Source organism: Canis lupus, chromosome 11, assembly GCF_003254725.2.
Source record: "Canis lupus dingo isolate Sandy chromosome 11, ASM325472v2, whole genome shotgun sequence".
NCBI classification, from domain to species: domain Eukaryota; kingdom Metazoa; phylum Chordata; class Mammalia; order Carnivora; family Canidae; genus Canis; species Canis lupus.
The window spans coordinates 66,553,044-66,580,862 of NC_064253.1; the positions used below are offsets into that span (position 1 = coordinate 66,553,044).

A 27,819-nucleotide genomic window follows, 5' to 3' on the forward strand; every position below is an offset into this window, starting at 1 on the left:
ACATAAAATTTATGTTAATAAGACAGCTGTAAACCAAAATAGTTTCATAAATTCAAAGTTAAATGATAAAACCAACATAAACTCAATTAACATTAATGTGATAGGGAACCAGATTTGAGACAACATCTTTCTACCATTACATTTTCAGAAGAAATGTAGTGTGTTAAAAGCATAGGCTCTGAAATAAGACTGAAGTTCAGATTTTGACTCCACTCCTGCTTTATTCAAGTGACTTAGTTTACTCATTTATAAGATGAAGAAGAAAATAATTTATTTAACTTACTAGAATTACTGATATAATTAGGATTATTGGTATGTCAAGTCCCAGAATAGTATCTGATAATTAATAAATGTTCAATAAATATTAGCTGTAACAATAATTAGTTTTATGTTATTCTACTGAAACCTTAATGATCAGTTTTGAGTTTAATAGTAGAAAGCCTAGGGGCAACCTGGGTGGCTCAGTTGGTTAAGTATCTGCCTTTGGCTCAGGTCATGATCCCAGGGTCCTAGGAATGAGCCCTACATTGGGCTCCTTGCTCAGGGGAGAGCCTGCTTCTCCCCTCTTGCTCTGTCCTTACCCCCACTCATGTTCACTCTCTTTCTCAAATAAGTAAATAAAATCTTTAAAAAAATAGAGTGGAAAATCTGACTAAATTTAATGGCTTTCTGATTTTGACTTTAATAATATAAATACTAATATATAGAATGTCTGCTTGTCTAAGTTATCATACAGTGTGGTAATAATACATTTGTAGCTTTGTTTGCTAATTTAGGATAACTAAGTTTCATACTTAACTTAAACTCTGCTTGCTAGTCAGGGCTTTTTGAGTTTAGTTTTGTTTTTAAGATTTATTTATTTATTAGAGAGAGCAAGTGAGCAGGGGAGAGGGGCAGAGGGAGAGGAGGAGAGAGAATCCCAAGCAGACTCTCCCGCTAATGTGGGGCTTGATGCAGGGCTCAATCTCACGACCTGGAGATCATGACCTGAGCTGAAACCAAGAATCAGAGGCTTAACTGACTGAGCCACCCAGGTGCCCTTCTTTGAGTTTGTTTTTAGTCAAGTGTCACATGAAAACTCTAAAGCTAAGTGTCTAATCCAGTCTTTGCCCATATCATATATGGGAAAATACTATCTGAAGTTAATTTTAATTCTTGAAAATCTAGAAAAGGCATTTTTCAGCATAGAGCTTATCATCAGACTGTTGAAGCAAATTAGTAGGTTCTAGAACTGACTTCATTTTCAGCAGTTCGGAAGTATCTTAGTTGTCTTCTTCTTGATTCTATTTTTTTTTAAGAATTTATTTATTCATGAGAGACACAGAGAGAGAGAGAGAGAGAGAGAGAGAGGGAGAGGTGCAGAGACACAGGGAGAGGGAGAAGCAGGCTCCATGCAGGGAGCCCAACATGGGACTTGATCCCGGGACTCCAGCATCACGCTCTGGGCCAAAGGCAGGCACTAAACTGCTGAGCCACTCAGGGATCCCCTTCTTGATTCTATTTTCTATTAAATTTAGAATATAATGCAGTATATTGGTAGCTATTCCTTGTCAGCTTGGACTCAATCCATTTAATTACCCTAAATACCAACCAATTATGCTCTCACAACTACATTGGTTAACATTGGTTGCCTGGCTGAAATATATTAATAATGATACTGGAAAAATATTTTCATTTTATGATACTCAGGAAAAGTTTAAGAGCCTCTTCATGAGATTGCTAGTGAATTTCAGAATGTAATAAAAGTGACTTATGATTACTACGTATTGATTCTTAAAGGTTGGTGATCGTTTTAGAATTAAGTAGATAAGCTTTTAACAAAATTTAAAATTATATCTACTTTATTTTTTATTATAATTTTTTTTTCTGGCTTGTGGGACCTTCAGCGAAGGTACTAGTTTACTTACTACTGTATGTAGCTTTTGCCTGAACAGTAAGCTCTTTGGAGTTCTATGTGCGTATATAATTTTGTATTTTGATTCTGCCACATTTTTACATGTTTGAACTGTGAAAACATAGTCATCAAATATTGGGCCACAATATATATATTTTTTATATGAACAATATATTTATTTCAACTCCTTTTTATTTTCTCATTTATCCTGTGACACGTAAAAGTGTTGTATTGCTTCAGTATTACATCTGCCATTTTCGTGATGTCAAATCATGATGCCTTTCATTTGGTAATTATTAATGCAAAAGACAAGATTTGTATTTATATTCGCTAAGAATAAAACACAAACAGGTATCCCAACAAATTGAAAGTTGAGTCATGTCACTTAGGTGATTATAGATAATAATGTGAGTATAGATACAAAGGCAATATTTGGATGCAATGTGATTTTTTACATAAGTCATTATATGCTTATATTAATCATATTTTTATTAGAATCAAAATGAAAACAGTTACAAACATTTTGGCATAGAATTATAGACCTCGTAGTAATTTATTTGTGGAGTCCAATCTAAGAAACAATTGTACTTGGGGGATGATGCAGAGAAATTGAAGGATTTTGCTCTGAGGTTCCAAAAACCAGAGATGGATATTATTTTTTGTGTATCAGTTAGTAATTGAGTTCAACTTTATGTAATCAAATATGCCAACAACAGTGGCTTTAGCAAGATCAGGGCATTATCTTTCTTTATGTAACAAAGAATCCTAGTTAGTTCAGAGTTGATGCAGTGGTTCTATGATGTCAACAGGGACCCAAGACAGGACCTCTGGTTCTTCTCTTCTATCCTGAAGTTCTTATTTCATGTTCCTAACAAGGCCTCTAGAGCTCCAGCCATCATGTCCTTGTTCCAGGAAGAAAGAAAGGGAAGGACAAAGGCAAAAAGGCAAAAATTCAACAAGTCTGTGTTTTTGAGGGCTTTCACAACCCCCACTCAGTGACTTTTATTTATATACTGTTGGCCAGAACTGTGTCATGTGACGATTCCTATTTCAAGGGAAGTTAGGAAATGTGTTTTAGGTAAGCATATTGCTGCCTCAAATTGGGACGCTCTGTAAGGAAAAAGAGAGAATAGATACTAGGTAGGCAAATAGTCTCTGCCATACAAATTAAGTAGATATATTAAGAAAGCTTAAAAAATAAACATTAGAAACCTCCCCTCTTTTTTTTAACTAAGTTTTTTATTTTAATTCCAGTATGCTTGAAACTAATACAGTATTGTATTAGTTTAATACACAAGTGTACAATATAGTGATTCACCAATTCTATACATTACTCAGTGCTCATTGTCCTAATTGTACCAGCCTTTCTCTTTTACCTGCATTTTTACTTTAAAGTTATATGCAAGGCATATAAACGTCCCTAAATTCCTAAAGTATAAAGGGAACATGAAGATCATATAGACCTGATATATTAGCTTAGAGGTAATTAGACTTGTCTTAGGCCATAGACATCAGTTCCAGGACTAGAATTGAAATTCCCAACTTCTATACCAGTTACTGTTCTTTCCTTTTACTGTGCTGCTTCATAAAATGTGGTAGCTCGTATATTACTGTCCTAGGCACAAGACAGCTGTGGTTTGGTTATACCACTGGGGAGAAAATCCTCTGTTCCCTTCAATGATTATAGTAAAAGTGATAGGGAAATGTCATGTTTCTTACTTGAGGGTCTTAAATGTTTATTTGATTAGTGTTGATGGCACTGCCAGTATTTATATATTTATTCATTCATCATTTATTTATCATCATCAGTAGATTATAAGGTCTCAGGAACAGATCATATCATATTAATATCTCTATCCCCAACTAGATCCTCATCGATGAATGAAAAATTATAGCCCTTTATACTAAAATTTTTTAAATAAATAAAAAAATTAAAAATTATGGTTTCTGTCCTCAGGGAATTCTCAGGCAAGTTTGGGAGACAAAGATGTCAATGATAACAGAAACGGAGATCTCTTGAGATGATAGAAGTGCAAGTGAAGAGAATCTAAATAAGTATCTGAGGTTGAAAGGAGGTCTAGAAAGACGTCAACAGGAGGCAGTCCCAAGTCCAGTTTTGAAAGGGTTTTCCAAATGAAAAAAGAAGAGGGCTGCATATCAAGCCAAAGAACAAATTTTTAGAGGCCCAGTAAGCATGAGAAACTGTTTAGAGGAGACCATTAGAAATGTGGGAGAAGCCCATAGTAGTAGGAAATGAGGCTTGAGGAGTTGATGGCGGCCATGACACATCATAGACACCTCATAACATGTGAAAGGATTTGAGTTTACCTAACTGCTGATGGGGTGCCATGGAAGTTCAGATGTGCCCTTGTGTACGGCCACCTGACATGTTAGATCTTGACACCTTAATGCAGAGCCCACCCACATTGAGGCACCACTTGTCACTCACAGCTACAGATGAACAGGACAGACTAAAAATACATCAAGATCCTCGTTCCTCCCCCCACCCAATTCTCCCCAGGATCTCCCCTTTATCAGAAACTTCCTTGACCTTTCTAATCATATGCAGACTCTACATGTCCCATTTTACTTTTTTTGCCCATCATGTTGTCCTCAGTGTTACCCAGTCAAGGACACATAACAAGTGATTCTTTTTGAGCTCCACTCAATTACAAATGGTTTACTCCTATTTGGTAGCTGGTTATCCTTGAGTGCCCAGGAAGCTCAGAAGTGGAATAAACCAGACACATCTTTGACCTCCAGATTGTTAGATGAAAGGCACTATTTCAGGAATTTCAGACAGCACAGAGGCAGAATGCCTGCTCCTAACACTTGGTTAGAGTCCTGGCACCTGGCCCACTCACCCTTGCTTCTGGTCTGCAGACTGCTTGTGCCCCTGACCCCAGCAGGTACCCTGTAGTGGCTTTCCTCCTAGCCCATTCTCCCTTCCCTGCTAAAGACTTTTCTTCCCCACTACAGCATTTCATTCTCTCCTTGGACTCTCGGTTACATCATTTGTTTTCTGGTGCCCAGGAGAGGATTGACTTCCCTTCTGTGCCTCATCCTAGAATGGACCTAAGCCTTCATGCTTCTGCCTTTAGTAATGAAGTTTCTGATTGCAGAGGGTAAAGTTGGAAGTGTACTTCCTTGGTTAATATAGATAATGCACACAACATATTATTAAGGGGCTGACTTAGAGGCCCCTCTTTTGTGATTTTGGAAGTAAAATATATCATGAAAAAGCTCGCCTCTTTTTTAATGCTCGATAGTTTTTTATTTCTTTCCCACTTTTTTTCCTCATGCAGGTATTTTTTAGGCAAGTATTATTATAACAATAAAGAAAATTAACAAAAATCTTGTCTCACAGCCATAAGGCATCACTGCTTTTTACTTTTCCCTGTAAGTCTCTGTTCATGGGCAGTGACATCAACTAGATAACAGTTTTGAAGTATGTTTCTTTTTTATGCCACATGATCATAGTTCAAGGAAATTGAAGTAATGGAGGTTTGGGACTATCTTGGGTAATAATGGCTTCTTATTTTGATTATTTCCCTTTAGGAAAGACACTGCTGATCCTGTAACATGGAGGATTGCCTTCATACTTCATCTGAGAATCTGTCCAAATTGGTCAGCTGGGCCCACAGCCATGGGACCATTTGCAGCCTCATCCCAAACCTGAAACACTTGCTTTCGGAAGGTTCCCATGGGAACCTCACAGCAATGTGGGGCTGTAGTGCTGGCCATGCTTATCACTGGCCCCTGACAGCTACTTGCAGAGCTGGGTCCCAAGAGAGGGTCTGTTTCCAGGATAACAGAAGTTTTAACTCTGATAGTCCCAGTATAATTGGAGTACCATCAGAGACACAAACTAGCCCTGTTGAAAGGTACCCTGGGAGACCAGTGAAAGCGAAGCTAGACTGTAATCGGACCAGAGACTCTTGTGACTTCTCTTATTGCAGTGAGCCCTCTGAACTGGATGAAGCTGTTGAAGAATATGAAGATGAAAACACCTTGTTTGACATGGTTTGTGAGTCTTCTGTTACAGACGAGGATAGTGACTTTGAACCCCAAACCCAAAGGCCTCAAAGCATTGCTCGAAAAAGGCCTGGAATAGTCCCATCTTCTCTCCATTCCAGCTCCCAGGCTCAAATGGTTGATGAATGCAGCAATGATGTCATCATTAAGAAAATCAAACAAGAAATTCCCGAAGATTATTATATTGTGGCGAATGCAGAGCTGACTGGAGGGGTAGATGGACCAGCCCTGTCATTGACACAGATGGCAAAACCCAAGCCTCAGACTCATGCTGGTCCCTCTTGTATAGGGTCAGCCAAGCTGATTCCCCATGTAACATCTGCCGTTGGCACAGAGCTAGACCCACATGGTGTGTCTGCATCCCCCTCTGTCATGTCCAGACCAATCGTCCAGAAGACTGCCAGGGTATCTCTGGCTTCACCAAACAGAGGACCCCCTGGTGCCCATGGCACCAATCAGCAGGTGGCTATGCAGATGCCTGTGAGCACATCCCATCCTAACAAACAGATCAGCATCCCTTTGTCTGCCCTACAGCTGCCTGGACAGGATGACCAAGTTGCTTCTGAAGAGTTCCTGCCCCATCTGCCCAGCCAGGTCTCTTCCTGTGAGGTAGCTCTTTCTCCCTCAGTTAACACAGAGCCAGAAGTGAGTTCCAGTCAGCAGCAGCCCCCAGTCGCTCCAACCATAACCACTGAGGCCACAGCACAGTGCATACCAGGTATGGCACGTGAGGTGACAGGGTCCCTCATCCATGTACATCAGAGAATTCTGCGCCGCCAGTACTTTTGAAACCATTGGCTTGCTTTGCTAGCTTTCCGGCCTTTATTACTCTCAGAAAGATAGAAATAATGAAATCTATTCCATCCAGGTGATACTCTGAAGGAAATTCATCGGAGTTGAGGCCATCCATCCAGTTAAGTGTACCCAGGGCTGAGAGGATAGCTGTAGGATTGTGCTGTTGCTATTGCATGGCTAGATTTAAGATCTGTATCTGATCTTAAGCTGAATAATTACCATTTTTTTGATGTTTTAAAGATTTTATTTATTTTAGAGAGGAAAAAGTGTGCAAGTGGGAGTAGGGGCAGAGAGAAAGAGAGAGAGAATCTCAAATAGACTCCGTGCTGAGTGCGGAGCCTGATGCAGGACTTGATTTCACAACCCTGAGATCATGACCTGAGCCAAAACCAAGAGTCGGACACGTAACTGACTGAGACACTAAGGTCCCCCAAGCTGAATAATTTTTGTATATTAATGTTCTCTTTGAAAAAAAAAGTTTATCCTCTCCTATCAGTATCAAAGCATTTGGTGGTTGTTTGAAGCCAAAATGATACGATGTTGGGTTAGGCATACAATGACGATAGAACTAGTGTTTCTCCATTATTATATATTTGTCTGAACGAACTTGGCCTTTCTATTTATTTTAGTGGGCGCAGCAGTTTAGAACAAGTGTTTTAAAAAGCAACAAATAATTCTAGAAATATTTTATCTTTTATTTCACAATTAAAAGAGTCCAATAACTTGCATTACTGGAATATATGGGCTTGACTGAAATGGATTGAGAGGAGAGGAAAATAATTGTATGAAGTCTCTACCTAATTTTGACATTCTAATGTTCTGTAATTCTAACATGCATTATTTATTTAATGTGGGCTATTACTATATAGAGAGGCTTCGATGTCATGCATTTGGGTTCATTATTCAAATCTAATAAGCCAGAAGTAGAAACATGGACAAGAATGAACAGACATACAGAACAGAATATATAGAAAGAAATTTGTGGCACATTTTGGTTTGTTTCATTTTAATCCCTCTCAAGGAAGTCATGTATTTTGGGAAAAGTTTCCTAGAAGCTGACAGTACCTGTGCCTTTATGCAATTTATGATTTTATTGATGCAGTCTTGGTATTATTAATAAAATATACAATGAAAATATTCGTATCCTGATTCAAAACTATGCTTTTCAGTTTATTCATTTTTCTTTCTTTTTAAAATAATGGCTTTACTGAGATATAATTCACATACCATAAAATATGCTCTTTTATAAAGTATACTACAGTTCAGTGGTTTTTAGTATATTTACAGAATTGTACAACCATCACCACTATCTAGTTCAAAACACTGTCATTACCCCAGAAAGAAACTCATACCCATTAGCCGTCCCTCTTTTTTCCTCCCAGCACATCAACCATTGACCTACTTTATGTCTCTATGGATTTACATATTCTGCACATTTCATAAAAATTGAATCACATGTGGCCTTTGGTGACTGCCTTCTTGCATTCAGCATACTTTTTTTAAAGGTTAATTTACATTGTAGTATGTATCAGAATTTCTTTTTATTGGCAAATAATATTTCATTATATGGATATACCGTAGTTTGTTTTTCCTTTGATCAGTTGATGGATATTGAGGGTTTTTTTCTGTTTTTTGGCTATCATGGGTAATGCTAATAACACTCGTATACGAGTTTTTGAGTGGATATATACTTTCATTTAACTTGGGCAACTACCTAGAAGTAGAATTGCTGAGTGTGTATGATAACTCTATGTTTACCTTTTTGAGGAGCTGCCAAACTGTTTTCCAAAGTAGCTCTACCATTTAAAAATCACCAGCAATGTAAGAAGTTTCCTGTTTCTTAACATACTGACCAATATTTGGTTATTTTCCATTAGAAAAATGGTATTTATCCTGTTTGGTACATGAAGTAGTATCTCATTGTGGTTTTGATTTCCATTACTTTAGTGACTAACGATGTTGAACTTTTTAACAGTATGGTCTTCGGCATAATTTAGACTTTTTTTTTTTTATTAGGCTGGTTAGTCTTTGTACGAGGTAGGAAATCTGACTCTTCATGCATATAGGATAGAAGTAGTACCTTTTCACTTAAAGTTTTATCTGGTTTATTTATTTGTGTGTCACTCCCCCCTCCTTTTTAAATAAAATAGGAGACAGCCTGACAGAGTTTTCTTTTTTTTCTTTTCTTTTTCTTTTTTTTAAAGATTTTATTTATTCATGAGACACACACACACAGATACAGAGAGAGAGAGAGAGGGAGAGAGAGAGAGAGAAGCAGAGACACAGGCAGAGGGAGAAGCAGGCTCCATGCAGGGAGCCTGATGTGGGACTCGATCCCGGGTCTCCAGGATCATGCCCTGGGCTGAAGGCAGGCGCTAAACCACTGAGCCACCCAGGGATCCCCCTGACAGAGTTTTCTATATTCTCACTTACTTTATATTTGAGGGTAGAATTCAGAATAATATTTTTTTGCAAAGTGGTCCAGGATACCAAAACAGGTTATAGTAAGACTGTTATATTACACATCCTTCCACGAACTTACCCCAGCACCCTTCTACTAACTTATTGCAGCTTAGTAATACTATTTATTACCCCGTCCACTAACTCACCCCAGATTTCATTGCATCTGCCTAGTGGGTAGTGAATGAAACATTGAGGCCCTTTACTAAACAAAACATGAATATCTTATTATGTAATTGTTTTGGGAAAGAAATTAAGCCTATTTGTAAAAGAAATATTTTAATGTATTTATTTTTGTATAGATTACATTCTCTTAGGTTTTTTCCTTCTCAATGAAGTTGCACTTTTTTTTTTTGAAATTGCAATTTTTTATAATAGCTATAAAAAGCAGGTATGGCCAAGTATAGCACATAATGAATATAATCATAAACTTTGATTTAGCTTTACTCTTGCAAAGAGAATTGGTTTGGCTTGGAGTTGAACCTTTAAGGGAAAACAGTATGAGTCACTGGTAATGGGAATTTCCTAAGGAATCATCCTGATGTTTTGATCCATTTTTCTTTGGAAGGTATTATATTGCTAAGATATTATTAGCTTTAAAGAAATACTATTTTTATTTCTTTATACAAATAGCTTACTAGAAATATCTCTATACTAGGGACATCATTGGAACAAAACTCTGACATTTTTCTTTTATGGGAGTTTTATAAAGTTAACTTATAATTTACCTGTTCTATAGAACCCAAATTAGGGTCTGTCCTCTAACAGTTTTAATTGTTTGTTTTGAACATTTATTATAGTAGATAATCTTCATTCTAAACATAGACTTTTTTTAAATTTAGAATACAGCACATCCAAATGTATGTGAATGAATATGTACAGATGGACCTTACTCAATCTATAAAGTGTACTTGGATTAAGCAAAGAAGGAAGCTTTTGAAAGAACTAGCTGAAAGCAAAATCAGGTACTCTTGTTAAAACAGATGTTGTGTAAGCTGGAGTCTTTATCAAATTATTGTAGAAATACTGCCTGTCTTTGAATAACATTTTTAAAATAAATAATCTGACAAATGACGAGTCAACTAGAAACAAAGAGAAATTGTTTCATTTTGTTTAGTTTTCTATTGCCACTTAAATTCTGTTCTCCTAGTGGAAAGTCATCTTTATTTATGTTTAAAACAAAACTCACAAAGTGATAAAATGTTAATCAAGGTATGGATAAAATTACTAATTTTCATGTCAGCCCTGTTATACTGCTTAGCCCAAATCCTAGTAAGCAGTAATAAGTAAAGAGGACATATTATCAAAAGAATTATTGACTATCTCCCCAGTGGCTTAGATTCCATTAAATTTTGAGGTTTTTAAATGTAAATTTGGGACATTAGTCATAAATTTAAATCTCTCTTGCATTGTGAGTCAGGGTTTTTTGCTTGTATTTCTTATATATTTAAGAAATATACACATGACTTCCTTTATGATTTTGTGCAAGGATCCCTTTTATTATCAGCTTTTCCCCAGAAGTTTTATAGTAGCAAGCAATCAACTTTTGCTTATCAAGTTTTGTAATATATGTTTTTTCTTCTGAAAATACACACCTTTAGTTTTTCTAATAAATTATATGTATTCTTTATATATTAGAAATATTAACTCATATTCTATTTTGTATATTGGAAATATATTTCCCTCTTTACCATTAAAATAATTTTGGTGTAATTAAAGTAATTTTGTTGATGGCATTTTTTGAGATGAATTTTCTTAATTTTTATGGAAGTTATACTTTTTAGCCTCTATTTATAGATAGCTATCATCATATCTGCATTTGGTTATTTTGCTAAGGAAGTCCTTTCCCTTCCTTGAATCAGATAACTATTTACCCATATCTTCCTCTGATTCTCTTTTGGTTTTCCCCTTGCCGCTGCACGCCACTGCCCCTCCCCTCCCCCCCGCCCCTCCCCCGCCACCATCTCCTTTTTCTTTTTCTTTCTTTTTTTTTTTTTTTTTTTTTTTTTACATTTAGCTCTGAAACCAGAATATATTTTTGGATTGGAACCTCACTTCATTTGGATTTTGGAGGTGGTTAAATGTTCTAGCATCATTTATTGAATAATTCTCAGTCACTACTGAATTGCTTTATGCATCACATTTTTATAATTGGGTCCATTTCTAGATTTTCAGTTCTGTTGTTATTCATCTCCTTTTCTAATTTTTGTATTATTATATATTTTCTAAAGATTATTATTATTTTTTAAAGTAATCTCTACACCTAACATGGGGCTCAAACTCATCACTGGACGATCAAGAGTTGTACGCTCCAACTCAGCCAGCCTGGCATCCTGCTATTTGATTAGATTTTATACAAAATAAAATGCATTCATAGAAAAAGAAGGGTATAATTTAAAGTATTTAATACAGTAGTTTTTGAAACCTCATATAAAATTGAGTTCAATAGCTTTTAAAAATTGATTAAGTCATGTATTATTTCTAGTTGTTTGGTCTATGTTGACATGCATAAACAATGGTTTCTCTTGTCAAAAACAATACCTGAGTTAAAATAAGTTAAAAAAGAATAAGTTGCTTTATGGTCCAAGGAAACATCTTAAAACAAACTTTTAGCTAAAGATTAAAGAAGGTCTAGTTTCTTTCTTGCCATTTCTTACCTTAGGTTCCTGGACATTAGTTCTCTCTATAGATACTTGATTTCTGCATGGTCCTCAAGGTGGTTGCTAAGTGCTACTAGGATTCATGTCTAACAGTAGATGGAACTTATGTCACAACATTCCCATTAACCCCTGAATCAGTCTTTGGGGCATTAGACCCCAACCTGGAAATGGTATTGAGACCAGTTCTACATAAACTACATAGCTGAGGTTGGAGGTTGGATGGAGGGGTTCTTTCAAGGACATTCTAGGTCCTAATCTTGGAAGGGACAGCAGACCAGAGATACCGACTGCCACTTATATATATTTTTGTTTTTGTTTTGGGCATTTAAGTTTTTTTTTTTTTTTAATGTGGGCAGATCAGAGATGTTTATGTCATTCAAGGACAGGATATACTAGAACAGTGTTCTAATAATATAAGGGATAGAAACATGAATATGCTTGTGTATGTATGGATATACATACATATATACATATGTGGTTTATTCCACAAGAAATATATGTCTCTTCTTGCAAGCTAGAACAAGACTAAATTTGTTTTTTTTTTAAAGATTCTATTTATTTATTTATTTGAGAGAGAGAGAGAGAAAGAAGGAATGTGTACACAAGTAGGAGGAGAAACAGAGGGGAAAGAAGGGAGAAGAGGAAAGAATCTTAGGCAGACTCTGTGCTCAGTGCAGAGCCCCACATGGGGCTCGATCCTATGACCCCAAGGTCATGACCCCAAGATCACAACCTGAGACAAAAAGCAAAAGTCGGATGCCCAACTGACTGAGCCACCGAGATGCCCCAACTAAATCTATTTTCTTAAGATTGATATGTCAGGCACTGCTGGGCATTGAGATAGTAGAGACTGGCCACTCAAAATTTGAAATCAGATATGCCTAGGTTGATTCCCAGTCTTACCTCCTGTTAGCCTTGTGAACTTAGCTAAGTGATTTCATTTTCCTGAGACAGTTTTCTCATTTGTAAAGTAATAATAATGCTTGTCTTGTAGGATTGTTTGAGGACCAAATGCAAAAATGTAGTTAAAAAGAGTAACTGACATATAATAAACATTCAGCAAATAATAGTTTCCACCAATATTAATATTTTTTTCATTGTCGCCATTATTAGGCTGTGCCCAATATTCTTTAAGTAGTGAAGTAGACTCTGATCTCATGCAGTTACAGCCCTTTATCTACTAGAAAATGGTCCATGGAACAGTATCACCGCTATCAGCTGGAAACTTAGTAGAAATGCAGAATCTCAGGCCCTACCCCAGAGCCAAAGAATCAGAATTTGCACTTTAGTAAGATCTCCACAAAACTTGTATGCTCACTGAAGCTTGAGAAGCAGTGATACAGGGAATGCACGACCCATATTGTGGGGCACATTGTTACTCCATCCCGCCACCCAGTAACATTGAACGCTCTTCCTGTGTGTGGGAATTCCTTCCTTTGTGCATCTGTATTTCCCTATCGGAGAGGCCAAAAACTTGGATTCAGAGTATATATTTCAATGAGGGCACAGTCTTGTGACCTTAGGCATTACCAATCAGATGCACTCACATCAGACTCTAATCAGAAGTACCTAAAAGAATCTATTTTGCAAATTGCAAATCTTGCAATTTCTAGAGATAGCAGGAGCAGCATCCCTGCAGTAGTTCTAACCTTAGAGGCTGTCCTTGGAGTTTGGTGGCTTTGTTGACTCCACCAGAGCAAACCTGTGTTGGGTCGGGGCATCGTTTGTGGACAGCTCCAAACCTGATTTACTGGTGCTCTATAAATTCTGTGGCCTTTATTAAATTCTTTTCTGTCTAAGCTGGCTAAACTGGGCTTTCATTGTTTTAAACAAAGAATCTGGAAGAATTTAACGACTAAACCTAGGAAAGGTGTTAACCTCTCCTCGATGTTGCATGAAAAATAAAATAATTTTCTTTTTGTCACTGAGGTCGTATTTTCAGCTAAAATTAATGACATCCCTTTGGTAAGTAACCACTGATACCAGGATGCCCTGTATTGTATGATATCTTGCTGTGCAAACTGATAAGTAATCCAAAGGATGGTGAGGGTAGCAATAGGTTCTCCCCACACTAAACCTCCCCTCCCTTCCCAGTGGGAGCTTTTGCTGAAATATGTCCCTTGTGGGGACTGGTTAGAGCACAGGTTACCATATTCCCTGAACCTAGCATAGGGGAAGGAGGTACTTAGGACCTTTGCTTTCAGCTATGGACTTTAAAAGGCAGTTCTGGGAAATGAGAGAAATCCCAGTTGGAACTTCTTACTACTATGTTAAATGTTTGTTAAAAGTTAATTTTGAATTATTAGTTTTCCCTTAGGCATATCTTTTTCCACATGAACTCACATGGTACTATTTCCTGAAATGATCTATTTTATTTCTTTACAATTTCTCAAGTTGATGTCTCTGACAGAGGGATTGAACAGCAAAATCACCTGGAGGTAGCCCAAATAAGGAAGATTAGGAAACCTGGATATTGACATTTTTTATAATCTTATATACCTTTCATTTATTTTCTTCCTTCTTACCATCTTTTTTTTCCCTCTCCTTGTATACTTTTGCCCTTGATTTGCTGTTGGTAGTGGTGGTAATGTCAGAAGTTTTGTAAGATATGGTGAAGGGGAGTGAGCTTTATTTCATTAGGTCTCTTAGAAGAAAGTTAATGTACTAGTTACTTAACCTGATTTATTCATGTTCCCTTTCTGCCTTAGAAGGCTTTAATGGAACTACACAGTATCCTTTTCTTTAATTCCAGTGCCTTGCACATGGTATGAGTGTGATCATTGTGTTGGTAATTTCTTGACCATGAGAATATATCTTAGGGAAAAATTATGTACCTGGGTCCAGGAGTCTTTGGGAGTCACTGCTTGCTATTAGCAGCCTCATCTAAAAAACAATAACCTTGTTTCATTACTCTAGTCACCTAATTGGGCAGTGGAAAAAATCAGGCCCTTCTCTCTGGTTGTGATATGGGACTGCATGTCCACAAGAAGAGAGAGCAAGTTGAAACCTTGATGAAATTATGTGTTACTGAACTCTGTGCACCCTTTCAGCTGTAAGATCAGCACCCCTTCCCCTAGCCTCTTAGATGGCACCTTACATCCGTCCCTAAGTATCACAGAGTATCATTGTTTCTCCACTTGAAGAGCAGCAACGCTGGACTTTCCTGAGTGTCACTGGATCTCTTCTCCTCTACCTAAGAGTTGCAAAGCCCTTCCTCCCCAGCTGATTAAAGGGCAGTTGTCAGAGTGGAGTGGTGGGGGCTGTCTTAGGTTTTATCAAGCACAGTAGAAAACTGTTAGTTATGAGGTTAAGGAGCTGAGATTGGTGGTCTTTAGCCCCTGGCTGGTAAACACTCCTTCCTTCCTGCAATGTAGTTCTTAGAAAAGATAAAAGATTTGGTTTTAAATTAGTAATTTTTAGTTTTATTTTCTACACTGGTTTGGAGAACTAGTTGGAGAAGATATATGATTAAGTACAGTCATTCTGTTAAAAAAAAAAGGATTAACTATATTTTCATGTCTTTTCAAAGTATTTAAGTTTTTACAAAGATAGTTTTGCCAAAGCAGTAATGAAAATCCATTATAACTTACAAAACATAATTTACATCCATCTTATAAAGCTATAATGATTAAAATGGAATGATCTGACATAAAGATAGAAAAGAAGAGCAATGGAACAGGATAGAGAGCCCAGAAACATACCTGCACATAAATGGGAACTGTATGTGAAGGAGATGGCATCTTGAATTAGTGGGAAAAGGATAGACCAGTCAATGAATGGTATTGACATTTGGTCACCCATGTGTAACAAAATAAAATTAGATCTTTGTCTCACATCAGACATGAAAATAAATCTCATTTAAAGATCTAAATGTGGAATCATAAAACTTCAAACTATCTGAAGGAAATCTTGCAAAATAGCCTTGATGTCAGGAAGAGTTTTTAAAATATGGCACAAACCATAAAGGAAAAGATTGGAAATGCTGACAGCCTTAAAATAAAAGTCTAAGTAAAAGTCTTAGCTGGGACAAGGGATATCATAAACAAAGTTAAAAGACAAGCAATCATTTGTGAGGTGATTTAATGCACATAACCAAAAATATTCATATACAATATATATTAAATCAGTAGGAAAAAGATCAAATAGTCTGGTAGGGAAATAAGGAAATGAAGAAGCCCTTCTAATAAGAGGAAACCCATGTGGTTAGTAAACATGAAAAATGCTTAACCTAGGGGCACCTGGTGGCTCAGTCAATTAAGCATCTGACTCTTGGTTTCACCTGATAGGTCGTGGGATTGAGCCCTGCATCAGGTTCTGTGCTCAGTGAGGAAGGAGTCTTTCAGATTCTTTCTCCCTCACCCCCTGGCCTGCCCTCCCAAAATAAATAAATAAGTAAAAAAGAAAAATACTCAATCTCACTGGTAATCAGAAGGCAACGATGAGGTACCATCAGAAAGGCAAAAATTATTAATTTTAACTATCCTAAGTGTTGGAAGTATGGAAAAATGAGGAAATGCTCGTGGGAATATAAATTTGGAGAGCAATTTATAATATTCAATGAAATTAAAGATATGCATATCATCCAACCTAGGAATTCAGTTTCTAGGCATTCGCAGTGGAGAAACGTATATATATATATATATATATATATATATATATACACACACACACACACATATATATATGCATATACATATGTGTGTGTATATATGTATGTAGAGGGAGGGAGGGAGGGATGTACAGGGGTGTACATTGCAACTTTGTGATAACAAATTTAAAAAAAATTGAAAACAAATTTAAAAAAAGTTGAAAACCTCAGTGTATCAATAGAAAAATAAATTATGATATATTTTTCAGTGGAATATATGCATCAGCCAGATCTGCATTTATTAATGTAGATAAATCTTGAAAACACAGTTGCAGAATAAGAGTCCCATGTCTTAAAATATACTGTATATTGTTATACTTTGCGCACACACACAAACAACCCCAACCCCCCCATGAATAATTAATTATGAAACATGGAAGGAGATGACACAGATGATAGTGATTGCTTTTGGGGAGGAATGGGGATGGGAATGGGTACACAGGAAACTTGAGCTGTATCTGTAACATTTTCTTTCAAAAACATGTAAAAAATATGACAAAATAACAACATGTATTAAATCTGAATGATAGGAACATGAATTGTGTTATATAAGAGACAACATAAGTGCACTGCTTAATTATGGAAATCCAGACATGCAATTGCCTGGATTCATATCCCAGCTCTGCCACTCATTTTCTGGGTGACTTTGGCAAGTTACTTAACTTGTGGTGTCGCCTTTTCATCTGTAAAATGAAGAAAATTATTTATTCTATAGGGTTGGTTATAAGGATTATGTTAATCCATACAAAGCCCTCTGATTCATGGTAAACATACGTTCATATTATTCTGTATACTTTTCTGTATATTTAAAACATGATTACTTTTCAAATATAGATTATAGGGGCACCTAGGTGGCTCAGTCCTTAAGGTTTAGTGTCCGACTTCAGACCAGGGCAGGATCTCAGGGTGGCAGGATGAGCCCTGCCTCAGGCTCCTGCCTCAGCAGTGAGTCTACTTTTCCCTTTGCCCCTCCCTCTGTTTGTGCTCTCACGCTCTCTCTCTCAAATAAAATCTTAAAATAAATATAGATTATGAAACAAAATTGATTGTGGAGTATTTATGAGGTGAGGATATTATGACACTATTGTTATTACTGAGTATAGAAGGGTTTTCTTTTTTTTTTTTTTTTGTAAGAAAGCAAACTTGACTAACATTATCTTCTAGCGCACTTGTTTATGAACAAAGAATTTCGGGGTTATTCTTACAAATTTCGACACTATGGCTTTCTTCCTTACAATTATAATGGGATGCAGTCATGGGGAATTTTTTCAATTTTTTGAAAAAAAATTGGAATAAATAAAAAACATCCAAAAATCCTCCCCAAGGTGCTCTCTGTTAGCACTTTTTTTTTTTTTTTGTTAGCACTTTTATATCCAAAATAACATTACCTGAGTTCCATCGAGAATAAGGTTATTTTACTGATGGGAAATAGGCACAAAGAAAGTAGCTGACTGCTTACTTACAATTCTGAGTTGTTAACTCAGAGGCTTTGAGTCACTGCTGTGCACCTACCCCTGCTTGTCTTGGGATAGGAATAGCCTATACCTCCAGTTGTTTCCCCTTCCCCTTTTTTCATTTTCAGGTTCTGCCTATCACTTACTCAAAGTTTAGGCTGCTGGAGTACATCTTAGAGATGTAATTTATGTTCCCCGAGAATCATTTTTAATCATTTTTAAACCAGGGTTTAAAAGAAGGATTCAAAAAAACAATTAAAAAAATAAATAAATAAATAAATAAAAAAAGAAGGATTCATCATACTAGGAGCCAGTCTTAGTCTTGGTCTCTTTTTCTGCTAAGCATCTGGCCAAGTCACTTGCACTTGTATTTATCAAACATTTTTTTCAGGATCAACTATATGACAGAGGTGATGAAAATACAAAGATGAATGTCAGATTCCCTGTCCCCACAATAGCATTGTTTACAGAAGGAGGCCAGTAAGCCAACAACTTCAATTCCAAGTGCATAGAAAAGAAATAAATGAAATGCAGTGAAAAACACATGAGGAGCAGTTGACACAGCCTTATGGTTTGCAGGGAAGAATATTTCAAGTAAACAGAACAACCTGAGCAAAGACATTTGGGCATGAACATTTGCAGATTGCTTAAGGAAGCATGCATATGAGTGTGGCTTGAGAGTAGGTTTCCAAGAGGTCAGGAGAGTTGCTGCTGGAAAGATAGGCTGGAGCCTCCCATGAAGGGCTATACATGTGATGTCACAAATGTCCTACATGGGGAACAGAGGACACAATTCATTATCTTAGAAGATTACACTGATGGCCGTGGGGAAGTAGAGGCTGGGACACAAGCTGTTTTATAGGGTATTATAGTGATTCCAGTGAGAGATGGCAGTAAGTGCTCATGATACAACAATAAAGGCACTGGAGAGGAGATACAGAGGTTGATGTTTCAGGGATAAAAAGTACAGACCTTGATTACTCTGAGTGTCTGGCCACTTGAGATCTCTGATGCTACCCTCATATTCTTTGTCCAAAGGCATAGCACTATTTTAGTAACACTAAAAGTTTTTAGAACACAGACACCTACAGTGAAAGTCATAATTCTCTGCATGTAGGATAAAACAGTGTCTGGAGTTCTGAAGCATGCCGTGACCATTCATTTGTCCATTCAGCCATTGGAAGGCTATGAAAAGCCAAATTCAAGTTGGGTGCCACTAGAACACCAACATTCAGGGCAAAAACATGGCTCCTGTTGTCATATTGCCTATAGTCTAATGAGAGAGATTCTAATGCTAGCCTTCTCAAAACAGCAATTAAAAAAAAAAAAAGCTGTTTAAAGTATTTTCTGGACCAAGATGCTGTTCAACTTTAAATGACTTTGTAAGATTAAATTTGCTGCCTTTAGATAATACATTTATGAAGGCTGTTTCTAGGATGATACATGGTTAAATGTGGTTAAATGAACAATTAAACCACTATGGTAAATGACAGGTGAGTCTTAGATGGAAAGAGTGCAGAGACTACAGACAACCCATTCCACATCATTTATTTAAAATACTTTATACACACCTGTACATAATATGAGCCTAGTTATATTAAAATTATAATATCGTGGGATGCTGGGTAACTCAGTGGTTGAGCGTCTGCCTTGGGCTTAGGGCATGGTCCTGGGGTCCTAGGATCAAGTCACACATCAGGCTCCCCACAGGGAGCCTGCTTCTCCCTCTGCCTGTGTCTGTGCCTCTCCGTGTCTCTCATGAATAAATAAAATCTTTTTAAAAATAATGTTATTGCTTATTTTTTCATGTAACTAATGATCTGTCTTTAACAATTAAAAGTATAATTGTTGGGCAACCCCAGTGGCCCAGCGGTTTAGCGCTGCCTTCAGCCTAAGGCATGATCCTGGAGACCCGGGATCGAGTCCCATGTCGGGCTCCCTGCATGGAGCCTGCTTCTTCCTCTGCCTGTGTCTCTGCCTCTCTCTCTCTCTCTCTGTGTGTGTGTGTGTCTCACATAAATAAAATCTTGGGGGGAAAAAAAAGTGTAATTGTTTACTAGTTTTCCAAAAGGCAGAATAAAAAAAAAAAAATTCAACCTAAGTGCTCTCTTGTACAAATGCATAATGTTCTGGGAAATTCACTTTTATCAGCTTCTTTCTAGTGTTTACACATACTTTTTTTTTTTAAGATTTATTTATTTGAGAGAGAGTAAGTGAGAGAGAGAACACAAGCGAGATAGAGGGGTAGGGGAAGAAAGTGATGCAGACTCCGTGTTGAGCAGAGAGTGTGACATGGGGTTTGATCTCAGGACCTCAGGATCATGACCTGAGGTGAAGGCAGATGCTTAACTGACTGAGCCTCCCAGGTATCCTACACATACTTTTAAAATATAATTTGTCTTAATATTTCATAAGAAAATCTTCCCAATTGACTTACTTCTCTTAAATAAAGGCATTTTTATTATACAAATGAAATAAGAGCTCTGTTATGTATTTAATGTTCACCCAAATATAATTGAGACTTCCAGATATGCAAAATATACCCAAATACAGCAGATGGCAAATAGCTATAAACCTCAGCGTGTAATTTTCTTTCAGTAAATTTGGATTTGACTAAGGCTTCTAGGAAGTTCAGAATTGAAGAGGCATTGACCTTGATTTTCCAGTCTTGGTATTCATTCCTTGTGGTTTGAAGAGAGAAATAATGTACAACGTCTGTGCAGAAAAGTCCATGTTAGAGCACTGAAGTCTTTGTTTCAGTTGCCAGAATTGAAACATCGTCAGATTTTCTCAGAGAAGCAGTAGCTCCTGACGTCTCCTTAAATGTTTTCCTACCTGACTACCTTGGGTCTCAGTAGGGATGGGCAGAGTGCAGGTGATCCCCTGCATTGTAGACCCAGGAATAACTTCTCTCTCAATCTAGATCCCATTTATGTAACTAATGGCTTGTGTCCCCATGAGTATATTAGAACCAGAGAAAGTACTTACATAACATAGTGAAAATGATAAATTATGCTTCTGTGACTACAAGGTGATTTTAAGCTTTATTTTAGTTGAGAAGAGTGATCAGATTTATAATCAAGTAAGTCTGATTTAATGATTGATGTACCTTACTTAGTTAGATTGCGGTCTTCACATAGTAATGATACACATAGTGATTGCTCAGTACAGCCTTACTGTATCTATAGGATTAATTTTTTAGGCAAACACTTTTTATTGCCTTTTTCAATTTTCTATAGTTTTATCAAGGTAATTACATGTATGTGGCAGTCAGTAAGAAAATATTGCTACACATTAGCCGTCTTTCACCTTAGCTCTCATCACCTCATAATCCCATTCTTCAAGAGAAACTTCATTTGAGCCCTTCTATTTTCAATTCTTTCCAAAATTCTGAACACATTGTTTATACTTCTATTTCTTGATTTATCAACTTGAGAAAATGCCTACAGACTCCTTGTTATGACTGATGAGAATTTAACTCATTTTCATTAACCTTTCAGTATTTTATTTTTAGGCTATTAAAATACACAAGTAATCAACAGAAAAATAAAAATAATGAAAAAGAAAATATGCTTTCTCAACCTAAGACTGAAGATTTTAGTGTTCCTATCCTTCCATTGTTGTCACCTTCCTTCTAATCATTTTCTTAACCTGACAAAGTTGTCAATTTTTTTCATTGTCTTTGGTGGCCATAACTGAGTCTTTTCCTGGCTTAAAAAAAAAAAAAGGATTCATTTCTTTTTAGAAAGGGAGAGATACGTATGTGTGAGGTGGGGGAGGGGCATAGGGAGAGAGAGAATCTCAGACTCCTCACTGAGCCCCAAACCCAACTAGGGGCTCTGTTCTAGGAGCCCAAGATAATCATGATCTAAGTAGAAACCAAGAGCCAGACACTCAACCGGCTGAGCAACCCCTGTGCCCAAGTCTTTCCTGCTCTATTTGTAGGTTGATTCTAAACATTAAGAACCAACAACAGCATTTATGTTACTTTGATAGTATGAATATTGTTCATAGGTATTAGTGTTCTAAAACTGAATCTCTTTTCATCCTAATGAATTTCACCACCTCTGGAATACTGAAAGGAGGATGTTCATGTTCCTAAGGGTGTTGTATGCATAAATGACTTAATACATGTAAAAGACTTAGAACAATTCCTGGAACAGAGAGTAAGCCCTCAATAAGTGTGTTGCATTATTATTATTATTACCGTATTTCTTGCATCTGAAATGTCATTGGTAGTAAAATATACCATTGTTTTATATTCCACAAAGAAAGACAAAGCATGTTACCAATGAAACTGTAATTCCCAGGAATTGTGAGACAAGTTTCACAGATATTAAAATGTAGAAATGCATCTTACAATCAGTGAAATATGGTATTATTCTAGTTTTGGGGTTTTTGTGTGTGTGTTTTCTTAAAACTTTTGGTACCATTTCTTGACAGAAGAGCAGTGTGACATTATTATATCTGTGTGGTTCTCCCAAGATTTCCATTTTGGGCCTCAGTCTCTGTGCTGCAGTTTGGACTAAATGTTTTAACACTACCCTGAGGTTTCTCTAGGTTGTATCCTCAGTTTCTTAGATTTCACATGTCCCTCTTTTTTCTCATTTTGCTGGAGTTCATCAAATAATTTCCCAAGGATGGATAAGTGGGAAGTAAACTCTGAGCCTTTAAATCACTGAAAATTCCTTTCCTCTGTTATGAATTTTAAAACCTTTTTCTTTAGTACTTGTTCCTTTTACAAGGATTATAGTTAAAATAATTTCTCTAATCTCTCCGAATTTCAATTACGAATTTTTAAAAAATTATCTTCTGTCCTCGGATTATCTTTTCCTTTAGTTTTTCTGTTCTTTTTTCTTCATCCTTCTCTTTATTGCTTCCAGTTTTCTTCTGATGCCTGGTCGGATTGTTCACGTTTAAGAACACAGGACAGGAATCTGGTGTTGGTTTCTTCTGCAGTTGTATAAATAAGTTTGCTTACTTTGGGCCTTTTCCTGAGTGAAAAGTATGTGGGACGTATTGATTGGCAGGACTCTAGTTACAGAGCATGGGCAGAGAGCTGGTGCTTGCTCAGCAAGGCCTCCAAAGACAAGTCTCAGGCACCAGCGTGCACAATAGAGGCTGTGGCTTTCCCACAGCAACTGGGTGATTGGGTTCAATTTCCTTAAGCAAAAATTGTGTGGGGGGAGGAGGGGGAGTTGTTTTGTTTTTGTTTTTTAAGGAGGTGAGAGTGGAGCAGTAGGATGGTTAGGAGACTGATCTTTTCACTGTCACACTCCCTTGCAGTTGTCCTTAAGCCCAGAGCCTGTTCCACAGAGTGGCCTCTATCTTGGATGCAGCCCCGTGTGCTCTAGGACCTCAGGATTCCATGTGTGGTTACCTGGAAGCTGTTAAACATAGTTTTTCTTTTGCCACTTTAAAAAACTCTGTCTTGGGGCACCTGGGGGCCTCAGTTAGTTAAGCGTCCCACCCTTGATTTCAGCTCAGGTCATGATCTCACAGTCGTGGTATTGAGCCCCAAGTAAGGCTCCATACTCAGTATGGAGTCTGCTTGAGATTCTCTCTTTGCCCACACCCCCCACACGTGTGCACACTTTCTCTCTCAAAATAAATAAAATCCTTTAAAAAATAAAAGATCTCTTTGTCTTTAAAAAAAATGTTTTTGACTAAAAAAAATTTTTGTTTGTTTTTTAAGAGGTGTGGTAGGGGCAGGAAGAGGGAGAGAAAGAATCTTGTAGGCTCTACACCCAGCAGAGAGCTCTGCACAGGGCTCTGTCTCATGACCCTCGGATCATGACCTGAGCCAAAATCAAGAGTCTGACACTTAACCAACTGAGCCAACCAGGCACCCCATCTTTGTCTTTGACTTTTACCATTTTGATTATCATAGGTCTTAGAATAATCTTCAGGTTAATCTTGCTTGGAGTCCTTTGAGCTTTCTGTACATGGATGTCTATATCTCTCACAAGATTTGGCAGATTTTCAGCTGTTATTTCTTTAAACAAGCTTTCTTCTTCTTTCTCTTTTCTCCTTCTGGAACTCCCATGAAGCAATGTTCATTCACTTAATGGTATCACATAATTCACACATGCTTTATTTTTTTTCATTATTTTCTTTTTGTTTTTCTAACTGGCTAATATCAGATAATCTGTCAACATCACTGATTCTTCTGCATGATCAAGTGTGTTTGAAGCTCTTTATTGAACTTTTCACTTTTGTTACTGTACTCTTCAGTTCCTGGGTTCCTGATTAGTTCTTTTTCATGGTTTCTATTTGTTTCTTAAACTTAATTTTGTTTATGCTTTGTTTCCCTGTTTCGTTGTTTGTGTTCTCTTGCAATGCATTGAGTTTAAGATGATTATTTTGCATTTTTGCTCATGCAAATTATAGATCTTCATTTTTTTAAACCAGTTGGGGAGCTTTATTAGTTTCCTTTGGTTCCTTTATTAATTTCTTTGTCATATTTGCCTGATTCTTCCTAATCTTGTAGCTTTGCACTGTCTGTACATTTGAAGGAACAAACACCTCTTCTAGTTTTTACAGACTGATTTCAGCAAGTAAAGATCTTTTCCTGTTCCCTGGGCTGGTAGGATTACTTCCGGAATCACAATCACGCTGGACTGAACAGTTATGAGGCTGTTGCTGGGTTATAGTAGGGTTGCAGTTGGTATTCATGTTACCAGTGGTTCAGGAGGTGTGAATCTTGTCCGGTCCCTGAGTGGATGGGACTGTCTTGCATACATGTTTGGTAGGGTAGTGCTGGGACAAAGGTCCACTTTAGGATCCACAGTTAGGTCTTAAGACAGTGGCCTTATTAACTGGGTATGCAGACAATTGTAGCTTCCACCAGGTCCCTAGAAAAACTCCTGCCTGGTCACTGGATGGGTCCTTGGGTTGGCAGGACTGACCCTGGACCATGGCCTAGAAGATCTCCAGTGCTGTTTCCAGTTCCATAGGTAAGGTCAAGGTCTGTAGAGGCACGAATGGGCATGTCTCCTGCCAGGTTCCTGGATAGACTACATTGCTCCCTGTCTGTGGCAAAAGGAGCTAGAGCTGAGTATAGAGTTGTTTTAGGATCTCTTGGCGGTGCAGACAGGAGTGTCACCTGCAGATCTCTGGACCAGTAGTACTATTCATAGACTGGCTGAGAGACTGGAGCTGAGTTTTGAGCCCTTTCTGAATCTCTGGATTTGCAGATACGTCCTTGGACCTGCAGGACTGCTGGCAAACAGCAGCTGTCAGAGGGCTAGAGCCAAATATAGGACCCTTTTGGAATTTTCAGAGGCACAGATGGGAGTGTCTCCTGTCAGGTCCCTATGTCAGCTGGACTGTTCTCAGGCTACAACTAGAACCAGCTGGCTCCTGGTTACAGGGCCTTTCAGAATCTACAGTCTGACAGAGTTTGGAGGGTTTACCTCCACAGGCTCCTGACCATAGCCAAGAAGAGGCTGGATGTGCTTTACAGGCTACTTCAAGGTCCACATCCTGAACTAGGGTTTGTATGCCTATTACCTAGTGCATGTGGGCAAGACTTCTCCTGGGTCCCTTGGCATCTGGTGCTGGTGACAGAACTAAAGCCACATGGAGCTGTAGCTGAGTCTTAAGGGGTATGGAGCTGTTTGAGGATCTGTAGTCAGGTCAGGACCATGGTTGGTGAGGCAGCCACCTAGTTGTGAACTTGCCTTTTCAAAATGGCCGTCCTTGGGTTCAAAATCTCCCACTCAGTCCCTAAGCTCCCACAAATACACTTTTGTCCATGTATGGATACCAAATTATTGTTTATAGGAATGAGTAAGGGATGTCTTATTCAGGCATCTTGCTGAAATTACTCCTTCCTACCCCCAGAAACTTTTTTTTTTAAAGATTTTATTTATTTTATTCATGAGAGACACGGAAAGAGGCAAAGACACAGGCAGAGGGAGAAGCAAGCTCTCTGTGGGGAGCCGGATGCCCAACTCGATCCCAGGACCCTGGGATCACACCCTGAGCTGAAAGCAGATGCTTAGCTACTGAGCCACTCAGGCACTATCCCCCCAGAAATGTTTTTAAAAATTGACTTAAAGTATTACGTAATTCTCCACCTGTTAACTTCATTCAGCAGAAAAAATAAGGAATCCTTACCATCTAAGAATGTGCTGTTGGTGTGAATTTGACTTTCGAGTTTGGTACGTATTCCTTAAAAATAATGCCTAAAATTATAGTTTACATAATATTTTTCGCATCTAGATCACTAACTTCTTAAGACCTTTATACTGTTAAAATTAGTGCTGCTAAATTATTATTCTGTGTAATGAAAAGCCATCATTAAGAAAAAAATTTTTTCTGTTTTTCCTACACTTATAAATGGGTAATAGAAAGCTAATCCATGTAGAAAAATAATTTTTATTTTATAATGAAGTTTTCAAAAATATGTTTTGTTTTTACCCACTGACCCAATTAGAGAAATTAGCATTCTCCTATCCATTAAATTACTACTTCTTGGATGGAATTTAATGAATATTAATAGACTAAGAAAAAAAGGAGGTAATTTATTAGTTTTCTGCATTTCTATTTTTATGTTATCTGTTTTCTTTTGCATTATATGCCATACATCTTTTGTTTCAAGTTGATTAATAATTCCTTTGTGTTTTTTACCTTATTATTCATTTTCAGTAGAAGATGCCTTCACATTTGAGCCTTACTAATTAAGATATGCAGGCCTATAAATTGAATATAAATTTAAAGGAAGACCTGGTTTCTAATCATAGTGTTTTTTAACAAAATTTTTTATAATTATTTGTATTGTGGTTTAGCATTTTATTTCTTAAATTCATCAGATGTTACCTAATATCTGTGCTTGTTTGTTTTTAGCCATAACATTTTAGCAAACTCATGAAAAGTGCTTTTCAAATACTCCGTTCTGACTGACATACTGATGAGCTATTAACAAATGGCGATGATTATTTTTCTCCATAGGTAGGGTTATATGCTGTTAACTGTCTTTGATTACTACATGCAAAATAGCAATAAAAATAGCCAATACTTACAGGGTGCTTATTATCTCACTGACTACTTGTGGTAACTCAGTTCTCACAGCTCTATGAAGTTAGGACTATAATTAACTCCATTTTACAGATGAAGAAGCTAAGGCAAAAAAAGTTGAACTTGCTGGAGGTCAGAGTAAGAGGGTGAGAGAGCTGGGATTCTGACCGAGTCATTCTGGTTCCCAGGTTCATGCTGTTAACTATCGAGGTCACTGGCCATGCTGATGCTTCTCTTGCACATTTGAGCATTCTCTCTCTTAGCACTTAGGAGTCCTTTTAGGACCTACAGCAACCTTCCTTCAGTTTTCTTTATTTCTACAAAAACTTCATTGCCAAGACTTTTTACTCTTCTTTTCTAGTCCCAATCTCCATCTGCTTTTACTATCTGTCTCCATAAAGGAGGGGTTGAAAATCAAAGTATTGAAACACTTGAGGAGACATACACAGACATGCCTAAAACAATGCCTACCCCATGTTAAGGTACAAATGTGTTTTTGTTGAGTGTCACAGTAAATATGCAAATGCTAAAGAAAAAAGAGGTAACTTTCATTTCTTCTGCTTTCTTTTGGGAAAACTCAATCTGCTATGTGGAGAACAGTTTGGATAGGGGCAAGAATAGACATAGGAAATTCTCAATAGCTAAGAAAGAAATTGTGTGTCATCCATAGATAGTAAATCCAATGCCAAATTCTTATTCAAGTCTTAAAATCTGTAATTTCAGATGATCGACGGGAATATGTCAGAAATAGTAAGTTACCCAGGCATTACTGTGTTAACAGTAGTTTTCCTCTTAAACATGAGACAAAGCAGTATTTCCAGAGAAAAATAAAAATACATCACAAAAGAAAAC

The 27,819-nt window shown here is 37.3% G+C and overlaps 1 protein-coding gene across 3 annotated transcripts in view; it reads left to right on the forward strand.

The window, feature by feature from the left end:
* Positions 1 to 27,819, forward strand: part of KIAA1958 (KIAA1958 ortholog) — a 161,332-nt gene that overhangs the window by 69,739 nt on the left and 63,774 nt on the right. For all 3 annotated transcript variants that reach the window (XR_003130271.3, XM_025433380.3, XM_049091915.1), the window contains exon 2: positions 5,453 to 6,647. Coding sequence is in view for 2 of the 3 variants with exons in the window: in XM_025433380.3 (XP_025289165.1) it covers positions 5,477 to 6,647 (1,171 nt within the window). In the remaining variant the exon portion in view is untranslated. The remainder of the gene's footprint in view (positions 1 to 5,452; positions 6,648 to 27,819) is intronic.